This window comes from Grammomys surdaster, unplaced genomic scaffold (assembly GCF_004785775.1).
Source record: "Grammomys surdaster isolate TR1022 unplaced genomic scaffold, NIH_TR_1.0 334, whole genome shotgun sequence".
Lineage (NCBI taxonomy): Eukaryota > Metazoa > Chordata > Mammalia > Rodentia > Muridae > Grammomys > Grammomys surdaster.
Genome location: NW_021604753.1, coordinates 374,481 through 386,347, shown reverse-complemented (window position 1 = coordinate 386,347; position 11,867 = coordinate 374,481). Strand labels below are relative to the sequence as shown.

General features: G+C 46.4%; 1 protein-coding gene across 4 annotated transcripts in view; it reads right to left on the bottom strand.

Moving 5' to 3' along the window:
- Myh11 (myosin heavy chain 11) overlaps positions 1-11,867 on the bottom strand; it is a 98,552-nt gene that overhangs the window by 62,239 nt on the left and 24,446 nt on the right. For all 4 annotated transcript variants that reach the window (XM_028778329.1, XM_028778328.1, XM_028778330.1 and 1 more), the window contains exon 4: positions 1,137-1,164. In XM_028778329.1, the coding sequence (XP_028634162.1) occupies positions 1,137-1,164 (28 nt within the window). The remainder of the gene's footprint in view (positions 1-1,136; positions 1,165-11,867) is intronic.

The following is an 11,867-nucleotide window of genomic DNA, read 5'->3' as shown; positions in this document are numbered from 1 at the left end:
CTCTCTCTCTCTCTCTCTCTCTCTCTCTCTCTCTCTCTCTCTCTCTCACACACACACACACACACACACACACACACACACACATAAATGTAAAAAATTAAATAAAAGAAGTGAAGAACCTACCATATCCTCCAACCACCATGATATTCTGCCCAAGCACTTGGGGTTGAATGGCTATGAACCAAACTCTCTGAAATCATGAGCACTACAAATCTTTCCTGTTTCCCGTTAGTTATGCCAGACACTGTGTCCCAGTGCTGGTGAGCTGGCTCAGCATGTAAAGGTACCTGCTGCCAATCCCAATGACTTGCATTTGATCCCCAGGACCCACGTGGTTGGAGATAAATGACAACTGCAAGTTGTTCTCTGACCTCTGCATGCACCATGGCACTTATGCACCCTTACACACTGTCATAGTCAGGGTTTTACTGCTGTGAACAGACACCATGACCAACGCAACTCTTTTTTTTGTTTTGTTTTTGGTTTTGGTTTTGGTTTTGGTTTTTCGAGACAGGGTTTCTCTGTGTAGCCCTGGCTGTCCTGGAACTCATTCTGTAGACCAGGCTGGCCTCGAACTCAGAAATCCTCCTGCCTCTGCCTCCCAAGTGCTGGGATTAAAGGCATGCTCCACCACCGCCCGGCTAAGGCAACTCTTATAAGACAGCTTTAATTGGGGCTGGCTTACAGGTTCAGAGAGTCAATCCAGTATCATCAAGGCAGGAACATGGCAGCATCTAGGCAGGCATGGTGCAGGAGGAACTGAGAGTTCTGCATCTCTATCTGCAGGCCTCTAAGAGAAGACTGACTTCTAGGCAGCTAGGATGAGAGTCTTAAGGCCCACACCCACAGGGACACACCTACTCCAACAAAGCCACACCTCCTAATAGTGCCACTCCCTGAGCTAAACATACACAAACCATCAGACACACACTTGCATGGTAAATTTTTAAAAAGGTAATAAAAAATAGAACAGTACCAGCATCCTTAAGCATTCAAGTGTGCTGGTTTCCATCACATGGACCCTGTCCCATGGACAAGGCTAGGCAATTACAACTGTGAACACATCAAAGATTCCATCCTGGAGATCTTTGGGTTCAGTAAAAGGTTATCAACAAAAGAAAAATAGCATCACTTACGTGCAGAGAATGGACTGGTCTTCACGATCTGCAAACAGAGGAAAAACAAACAGCGTGTGAATTAATGTGAGCCCTGAATCCAAGGTTCTGGACCTGGCTCAAGCCAGGCTGTATTCTCAAGTTCCCACATGCTGGCCAGACTGGAAGTGGCCAGAGGCCAGCTGTACCGGATACCCAGGACACAGGAGGCCAAAGTAAATCCACAAGGACAACTGCAGTCCCTGAGGTATCTCTCACAAGGACAACTGCAGTCCCTGAGGTGTCTCTCACAAGGACAACTGCAGTCCCTGAGGTGTCCCTTGAAAGAGTCATGAGCATGATGCACTTGGGGGGAAGGGGTGCAGGCCTCCACACAAGCTCTTGGGGGCTCCCAGAGCCTCACCCTTCCTGACTATAGACTGAGCACATTTGGGGTGCAAGCTGACCAGGTACTCTTGTGGCTGTAGGTCTTCTGCTCTGAGGCCTGGAGTAAGTGTTCTAGCTTGCTGTATCAGCTCCATCAGCTGTGATGTGTTATAGAGAACAATCCTGGGTTGTGATCAGCACTCAACTCTCTTCTAGGGAGAGCAATGCAGGTTTCTTTAGATCTGTCCCTATGTCACTATTATCATTCTAGAAAGCTGGGCTATATATTTTATGTTAACTTGACACAAACTAGAGTCATCTGAAGGGACGAAGCCTCAATTTACAAAATATTTCTATAACATCCAGCTGTAAAACATTTTCTTAACTAACGACGTGGGGAAGCCCAGCCCATTGTGGGTGAGGCCATCCCTGGGCTGGGGGTCCTGGACTCTATAAGTAAACAGGGTGAGCAAGCCATGGAAAGAAAGCAAGTAAGCAGCACCCTCCATAGCCTCTGCATCAGCTCCTGCCTCCAGGATCCTGCCCTGCTAAGAGTGTCTGCCCTGACTTTCTTCAGTGACATGAAAGTGTAAGCAAATAAACCCTTTCCTCCTCAAGTTTTTTTGGTTATGGTGTTTTGTCACAACAATAATCACCCTAACTGCAACAGAAGCCTTGGGGTGGTTCCTTTTATTCCCAGGGAAGAGTTAAGAATATGCCCAGAGCTAGGTTGACTGGATCATCTGACTTAGAATGTCTATTTAGTCAGAGATAGAGTAGTACAGAAGCCTCTCTTGCTTTCCTCCAGGCCCTTGGTGTCAACCTCCTCTGACCCATGCCACTGTTTCCTCAATCTGCAAGCTCCTGGGTAGGCTCTTTCTCTCTGGAAGGTGACAGTTCAGTGCCTGATGGTACCAGAGACATTACTCCCCCACCCCATACAGAGGATACCATGAGATCAAAGATCAAGCAGGCATCGTTGACAGCTTTCTACCCGGAAAGTTCCCCAGAGGGCCAGCCAGGAACCTCTGAGGAACAGAGGAACAGTGACCAACATTCCACCAGCCAAGAGCAGAGATGTCATAGTGCCACATCTGACACCAGAGGTGGCACCATCTATTCTTAGTTCCATGCCTTCAGCCTCAGTTTACCACAGAATACTGTACCTCCTGTGCCCAGCACATGGTTCGGAGCTCTGTTATCTGTTTTTAATAAATTATAGGATAGATGGGCAGATCAGAGGACAGACAGGAGGATGGATAGGTAGATAACGGAATCAGAAAATCAGGAATTCAAGGTCATCCTTGGCTACACAGTAAGTAGCCAGGGCTACACAGTAAGACCCTATATTGGAAGAAAGGAAGAAAGAAAAGAAAGAGAGAAAGAAAGAAAGAAAAAGAAAGAAAGAAAGAAAGAGAGAGAGAGAAGGGGAGGGAGAAAGAAAGAAAGAAAGAAAGAAAGAAAGAGAGAGAGAGAGAGAGAGAGAGAGAGAGAGAGAGAGAGAGAGAGAGAGAAGCAGCCCCAATACACACTAACTGATTGAGGTGAGGGCTGGAGGAACAAGTGCCCCGTGACTAGAACCCAGGCAGCAAAACTGTCTCTGCAGCCTGAGGCCCTACAGGGTCTCACATAGCCCAGGTTAATCTTGAACTCAGTATATAGGCTGGGACAACTCTGAATGCCTGGTCCCTTTGGCCTCTTCCTTCTCAGTTCTGATTCCAGGTCTCCAGCACTCACCGTTTATGAAGCACTGGGGATGGAGGCTTCATGCCCACTAGGAAGGCACTTTGCTCTCTGAGCTGTATCCCCAACCCCAGCCTCCATTATTTTAAGGGAAGGCTTGGACACTGGCAGATCATGGGCTCTGTTCTTCCATCTGACCTGAGGAGGGAGCCAGGCTTTCTCAGCGACATGGCAAGAGCTGATCCCTGAGCAGCAGAGATTTATAGGGTCAGAGGCTCCCAGGCCTCCCAGGAGGAGGAGCAGGCTCTGTGCTAAGGGCCATTGGCAGCTTCCTGGCCCAGGATGTTCCCATCAGAAACACAAGCGTGGGAAGCACAACTCTGGGCAAAAGTACTGCTCCTCTGGGTCAGCTGTCAACCTGACCCCAGGGAGTTTGCCTAAACTTTCCATGGCTGGGACTTTCTGTTTCCTCACTGGGCCCAGTCTTAGAGAGAGCTGGGGGATGAGCCAGGCTGTGTGGATAAAAGGTCACGTGCTCAACCTGAAGGTCTAAGTAACCTCGGGATCCACATGGTGGAAGGAGAGAACTGACTCCACAAACTGTACTTTGACCTCCGCATGTGTGCACATGCCGGTGCACACATGCAAAACCAATACATGTAATTTATAAGTTTTTTTTTAGAACAGGCCTTCTGCCCCAGCACACATCTCTTTGTCTTTTCAGATCCTTCTGTTATTCGTGACTGTGAAATTAATATCACATGAGCCAGCTCACTTACGATATTCACATCAGAGGAGCACCATCTCTATCTAGTTCCAGAATATTCTGTCATTCACAAATAAAACCCTATACCCATTAGGCCATCCTTGTCCACCAGCCATTCCCACTAACCCTTGGCAACTGTGTGCCCTATCTGTATCTGTGTGCACATGTTTACCCATCCTGGGTATTTCACACAGGTAGAGACACACAGTATATGTATCATATTTGGGAGGGTTATCTGAATTGTAGTATATATTATTACTTTATTCCTGTTCACAGCCAAGTAATATTCCATTGTATATAATGGACCACATTTTATTCATCCATAGATAGACATTTTGGTTGTTGCTACATTAGGCTGATTGTGAATTGTACTGCTGTGGACTTTCATAGACACGTTTTTCTTTGAGTTCTTGTTACATTATCTGAGAGCCAATGCCTTGGTGACAGTGTCTCTGACTCCACACCTCTCTATGGCTGAGACAGGGGCATATCTACTGCACACCTTGCCTGAAGATTGAAGAAAGAATATTGAGAAAGGCGTGTCTTCCCCTACATCTATAAAGGCTTCATGTTCTCCCTGGCTCTCTTAGACCAAAGATTCTCTGTATTGTAGCAATTAACCTCCCCATAATCATTATTTAACTTGTTAGTTTTTAAATATATTTTTGGAAGAACATATGTAACATACAGTGTTGTTCTTATTTTCTTTTCCAAGTTGGTAAAAACATACAAACAAAGGACTGTGCAGAATTATATTCACATTCACCTCAAAGAAGAAGAAAAAGAAATATCCATCAACTGATGAATGGGTTTAAAAATGCTGTATGCCCATTCAGTGAGATACTATTCAGCCATGAAAAAGTGCTGACATCTACTATGACAGCTGTGTACACGAAACAGAGCACTCATACAGTAGATAGATAGATGACAGGTAGATAGATAAGACAGAGATAGATAGATGATAGATAGATAGATAGATAGATGATAGATAGATAGATAGAGACATTTTTAAAAATACAATTTTGTACTTCCTTCTTTTTGTTTGTTTTTAAAACAATTATGTAGCCCTGACCTCAAATTCATAATCATCCTGCTTTTACCCCCTGGGAGCTGGGATTTCAGGCACTGCTACCACACAAGTACCATCATAGGTAAGCTCTGCTGTGGTAGGCCCTGGGAACACAAACCAACAAGAGTCACTATTTCTTGCTTCTATGTCACCAATGGCAGAGTGTGGGAGTTGCAGTGGTTTGAATGAAAATGGCCTCCATGGGCTCATGTATTTGAATGCTTGATCCCCAGTTAGTAGAACTGTTTGAGAAGGATTAGGAAGTGAGGCATTTGGGAGTGGGTGTGGCCTCGCTGAAGGTGATATAGGAGGTGTGTCACAATGGATGGGATTTGAGGTTTCTCTGAATGCCTTTCTCTGCCGCAGATCAGATGTAAAGCTCTCAGCTACTGCTCCAGTGTCATGCCTGCCTATCTCCCACCATGATGATCATGAACTAACCCTCTGAAACTGTAAGCCAGGCCCCTGCCAAATGCTTTACTTTATTTTTAAAAATTATTTTATATTATTTTATGTCCATTGGTGTTTTGCCTTATGTATGTGTGAGGGTGTCAGATCTCAGAGTTACAGACAGTTGTGAGCTGCCAAGTGGGTGCTAGGATTTGAACCTGGGTCCTCTGGAAGAGCAGTCAGTGCTTTTAACTGCTGAGCCATCTCTCCAGCCCCAAATGCCTTGTTTTATAAGAGTTGCCTTGGCATGCTCTCTCTTCACAGCAATAGAACACTAAGACAGAAGTCAAATGGGCAAGAAAATGGTAGAGGGCTGTAGTCACACTTGCAACCAGGATATGCACCAGTGCACCGGCCGCAGTACACCTCTGTGGCTTCCCAGGCTTCCTAGAGTAACAAGAAGTCTTTCATGCTGTGTCTGTAATGAACTATGTCAAGAACTTATAGTACTGCAGGAGGGGTGGCAGTGGGCAGAGAATCCCCAAGCTGACCAAAGCAGCTCAAAGGCAGGAAGAATGTACCTTGTGCACCTATGGGTAATGGCAGCCTTAGTTTGACTCAGCTTCTGGCTTGTGTCCTGGGACCTCACCCCACCACGAATCTGCCCCTGTCTACCCTTCCTACCTGGCCCGGGGACTTGTCTTTGGAAATTTGGGTCTTGCGATGTGCTTGAGGTGTGGGATAATGGGCCTGGGGTCACACTGAGGCACAGCAGAAAAGACTCCCTGGAGGTGCCCAGCATCTCAGAGTCTCATAGGCTGGCTATTTTGGTTGATCCCTGCTGGAGTTCCTGCTAGCTGGCTGCTGAGAATGAGGCCTGCAGGCTAACCATAAAAGGAGAAAGGAAAGTGGAGCTGGAGATGCATCCCAGACTCCACGCCTCTCTTCCTTCTTCCAGCCAGCTGTAGATAAGAGAGAACAGAGACAGGGGCAGGGAGGATCCCAAGTCCAAAGCAAATGACTCCCTACTTTATATCCTCCAAGAAGTTAGCCTCCAGAAGGTTCTATACACTGTGTGAGGCTAGTGCAAAGTTGTCAATCCTGGTGGATCCTCCTCTGACACCAGGGCAGATGTCAGCTAAATCTCAGGCATGGCTCAGAGTGATCCTCATACAACCTGGAACAGACAACAGAAACACTGAGACACAAAGAGATGGATTCCATCCAAGCTCTGTAGCCCTGACTCTACTCTGGGTCCCTGTGGGCCTGGGCCCTCTTCTCTTCCTTTCTACCTTCTCTCTGGCAGACTTATGTCGGCTATAGACACTGGGCCCAAGGGAGCATTTTCTAACACTTAGAACTGGACCATTGAGGGACACCAGGAACCAGGGACTCTGGTGGCCTCTCTGGCTCAGCTTTCTTTCCCCATCCTCTGCTTTCAGTCCCATGAAGCTCTCCCATCTCATGTTTATGGTAACATCCCAGGAGGCATCCACTGTCTCCTAACCTAGGAGACAGACCCCAGGTTAGCAGCCTTCAGCTTTTGGACCTCCCTTCCCTACACTGTGGGGCTTCTTGATTAATGTCCCTGAGCTAGACTGTGTGTAGCAGGGCTATAGCATACAGTTAGGCCCTCCGTCAACCCTGCTGAGACAATCAGCTGGGAAAACAGCTGGGTTTTCCTGCATGAAAAACCAGAATGGGCACCCCAAAGCTACTCTGCTGGACAAGCCTACTTCTCCAACTCAGAATTTACTATTTACTCAATATTTTAAGATTTTTGATTTTAAGATTTTTGACTGCCTCCTGTCCCTGTAAGAACTCATGGACACCAAAGATTGTGAGTTGTTTTTTTTTTTTTTTAACTAACCCTGAGTTTCATTTGAGTCCAACATTCACATCCCCACCTTATGTGGGGAAGCCTAGTCACTAAGGGTTCTATGAAGGCTCTACTTTCACAAATAGGACACATACCCTTCATCCACATGAGGCTGTAGCTAGAATATGCCATCTGAGAGAGACAGATCCTTATCAGAACCTGATCTTGCTGGCCCCCTGGTGCTGTACTTCCCTGTTGGGGATTGGTTCTAATGCTTTGAATTAATCTGGCCCCCCAAGTTGGGAATCCGCATGTTCAAACACAGAAGGTCCTTATCCCCAATTGGTTTTTGATCTATCAATAAAGAGCCAAGAGTCAATGGCTAGGCAGGTAGACTGAGGTGGGACTTGGAGATTTGCTCAGGCTAGGAACTGGGAGAGAAAAAGAGTAAGATCTCCATGATGGGGAAGAAGACCAGACCTAAAGGCCCGTCAACACGTGAGAATCAGGGAAAGTGGTCACACAGACCTCTTCCCCGATTGTGTTTGGGGTAGCAGAGATGAAATACAGATTTGAAAAGATGTTAACTCAAAAGTACCAGAGGGCAGTGTTTGCTAGCAGTATGAAGGATTAGAACTGCCCAGCCTTTGGGCTAGTCAAGGCATTTAAAATTTACTGGCCTGTATGTGTCTTTCATTCTCGAATCCTCTGGCAGGTGGCTGGGAGCAGAGCATGACCTGCCAGGAACACAAAGTGGTTTAGCTAAATTTACCACTACACGTCCCAGCCTCCAGCTAGCAGTGCTTTGTCACCTCTAACTCATCCAGGTGGCTTACCTAAACTACATATAGCATTTCAATGTCAGCCTGAATTACAGTGAGATCCTGTCTCAATAGACCAAAGTTGGCTAGAGATGGGAAAGGACGGGTGGAGTAAATCACCAGTTTATGATTTGTTTATGGAAGCTGAGCTAGATAGGTGAGGAGAAGCCACGCCTAGAGACTCAGTTAACCATATACACTGTACCCCATCCCACTAGTCAGTCCAGACCAGGCTCTGGAAGTGGAGGTATGTCCTGAGTCCTGTCCTGGAGATTTGTAGGATGCTAACTTTGAGTCAAACAGCCTGACACTATTTCTCATCTCCCCATCTTGAGCAGCCTTTGTGCCTGCCACAGCTCTTTCTTTGCCAGAAACAAAACAAAACAAAACAAAACAAAACAAAACAAAACGAAAAAACAGATCAAAACCCTGACTTTTTAAGCCCACAAAAGCCACTCAATGAGGCTAGCTTGAGAAAGGCTTGAAGTTCCCCATGACACAGCTCAGAGCTGTGGGTATTAACTGTCAGTAACACAGTGGCATATGCTTATATGTACACACATGTAGATGCATGTGGAGATCAGAGGTTAACCTCAGGTGTGCCTCTCTCAGGGAGAATCACAAGCTCTCATGAGCTCACTGATCAGATAGGCTAGACTGGCAAGAATCCTTCCATTTCCACCTCTTCAGTTCTGGAATTACAAACAGGTACTGCCATGCTCAGGTTTTCACACTGTGTGAAATTTCCAGGGATCAAACTCAGATCCCCACTTTATCGACTGATCTCCGAGTCCTCTATCTTCACCACTGAAAACAAGGATCTGGGGCCTGACATACATGTATATGCTTGTAATTCTAGCCACTGAGAGGCTAGGGCAGGGGGACTTCACATTCCAGGGCATTCTGGGCTGCATAGTGTAACTCTGTCATGAATGCATGCATGAGTGAGTGAAGGAATGAAGACTGAATGAAACTAACAACCCAGAGAAGTGTCAATGGGCAGCAAAGACTGAATCAGGAGGGTAGAGTAAGGAGCCACGATCCACTGCCTTCTAGTTAGAAGGTGCCATGGCCTGAGCATCTGTGTCTCCCTCCAAACCTCCACCCTTGACTTCTCTCCCTTTGGCAAGGTGGGGCCCTTAGGGGGTGATAAGTCACCAGTGGGATTGGTGTCCTTACAGAAAAAGCCCAAGGGATCTTATTTCCCCTTGGACACAGCAGCAGAGGCACCGTCCTTGAACAGGAAATGGGCATGCCTTCACCAGATTAAACAGGAAATGGGCTCTCGCTAGAATCCAAGCCTGTAAATTCCTTTGTCTGGGCTTCCAGCTTCCAGAGCTGCAGGAAGTAAATTTCTGTTGTTTATAAAGGCATTTTGTTATAGTCACCTGGACAGATTAAGACCTAAAGGCCCAAAAGTGTGCTGTAATTCCAGCAGGAGGCGGAGACCGACCACAAGAGTGCCATGAGAGTCTTATAGTGAGACTGTGTCTCAAAAACAAAAATAGGGCTAGAGAGAGGATTCTGTGGTTAAGAGCACTGGCTGCTCTTGCAAAAGACTTGAGTTTAGTCCCCAGCATCCACATGGAGTTTTACAACAATAGTAGCTCCAGTTCCAGACATCCGGTGTCTTCTTCTGGATCCAGTGGACACAAAGTACACATACACACACCCATACAAAATGCCCATACACAGATAAAAAAAATCTTTTAAAAACAAAGCAAAAACAAATTACAACTAAGACATATGGCCTCTGCTAGTCTCTTCGCCTCTGGGCCCAGCTTCCTCTTTGGCCTCAAAGAGAATAGAAAAGTCACCAGGTTTCACTCTCAATTTTAAGACAAGTCTGTCAGTTTCTCCAGGCCCTCTTTTTCCTTTCATCTACAGACAAGGCTGTCAGATGGACACTGGCCACTTCCTCTAAAGCATAGCAACCACAGAACAGAGAGACCTGCTCACAGCCTACTGCCCAGACTTAGCTTATGCTTGAAGAGGGCTGAGCTGAGAGCCCCAGCTGGGTGTTTTCTTGGTCATTGACAGGGTCCTCTCTATGCTGATGAAGTGAGAACAAGGCACTTGTGATGACACAAAGTCAGGTCCTCACTTCCTGAGCCTCCACTTATGTTAGAGCAAAATCTTATCTGCCTTTCACACTTCCCCTACTACACCCCAGGGGCCCTTGGTGACAACCCACAGGGTCTTGTCAGAAGGCTTAGTGCTCCCTCCTCACGATCTCCCTGTAATTTGCTGAATCTGACTCTGGGCTCCCAAGTGTTCAGCGTTCAACACTCAGATAAGAAGCAAGAGCCCTTTAAAAAAAAAGGGCTGGAGAGATGGCTCAGTGGTTAAGAGCACTGACTGCACTTCCAGAGGTTCTGAGTTCAAATCCCAGCAACCACATGGTGGCTCACAACCATCTGTAATGAGATCTGATGCCCTCTTCTGGTGTGTCTGAAGACAGCTACAGTGTATTCATATATAATAAATAAATAAATCTTTAAAAAAAAAAAAAAAAGAAGCAAGAGCCACAGGGACAAAAGGCCTTTCTTGGGCTAGGGGCCAAGCATAACTCAGTGCCACTGTTAATTCAAGGGTCCTAGGGGTCACAGGCACCAAGTTCAAAACAATTCTGACACCGTCCAATCTTTGGAAGGTTGTTCACTTTTCTGAATCTCAATCTCCCCATCTCTAAAAGGGAGATGACAGTAGTGCCAGCCCCTAGTGTTAAATGACCAACAAGCCATGTGCATGTAGTCAGGGGACATGCACACACTCATGTGCACACACACAGACACACACACATACACACACACACACATGGGGAGGGGGAGCAGGGAAAAATGTTTGTTGTTTTCTCAAGATCAACAAAGTAGGTACATGTCATGAGAAAGATAATACTTATGTCACCACTTATGTCAGCCTTCTTTACATTAGAATTCTTTTTTGCTTTTGTTTAGGGTAATATTATGGTACATGCACCATAATATTTTAGGACTAAATTTTAAAACTCCTAAGTGAATACTGCCTGCCCCCAGGGTTCTGATAAACGGTTAAAAACACTCCTGAAAAGCCATATAAGCAGCAGCAAACAATCATCCCCATAGGGCTGGGATGTGCACAAAGGTGCAGTGCTGGAATCTGAACACGCTAATCCTGAATCTAATCCTATCTTTCATGTATAAGGTGCTAGCAACAATCGCTAACATGGACAGGAGGACAATAGCGAGCACACTGGTGCAAGTTAACAGCTACGACACCACAGTTAACACAAGCAGGTACAACAGCCAGGTGAAGGCCAGGTGGCACCTGCCCACTGACATCCCTCCACAGGCTGTCACTTCAAGGGAGCATGAGCCCAAGCTTAGGGTTGAGAAGAGCTCTCCTGGCAATCCTTGAAGCCAGAAATCAAGTGTGCCTAGAAGAAACATATAAGAAATGGGGAACCAACCATCCCCATGGAGCTGGGATGCAGCTCAGTGGTAGTAGAGTGCTGGGCTAGCACGCACAAGACCTAGGGTTCAGTGCCCAGCACTGGAGGGGAAAAAAGAGAAACCCACAGCAACAACAAATGTTAGAATCCAGACCAGACAGCTTCCTAGGCCACAACATAGGTGCCCAACCAAGGGAACTGTATGAATCTCCAGCTAACAGAGTTCAGATGCCTAGATCTCTCACTTGGGAGATAAGTTTGCAATCTCAAGACATCAAAGGGTGTGACAGCCACACATCGTCTTCTTTACCCAGATCCTGCTCAAGTTGTAAACTCCACAACCTTCTTCAGAGGCTATAAGAAGGTATACCTTCAGAGCCCCTGCCATGCTGCCTCTCTCCTTGCCCG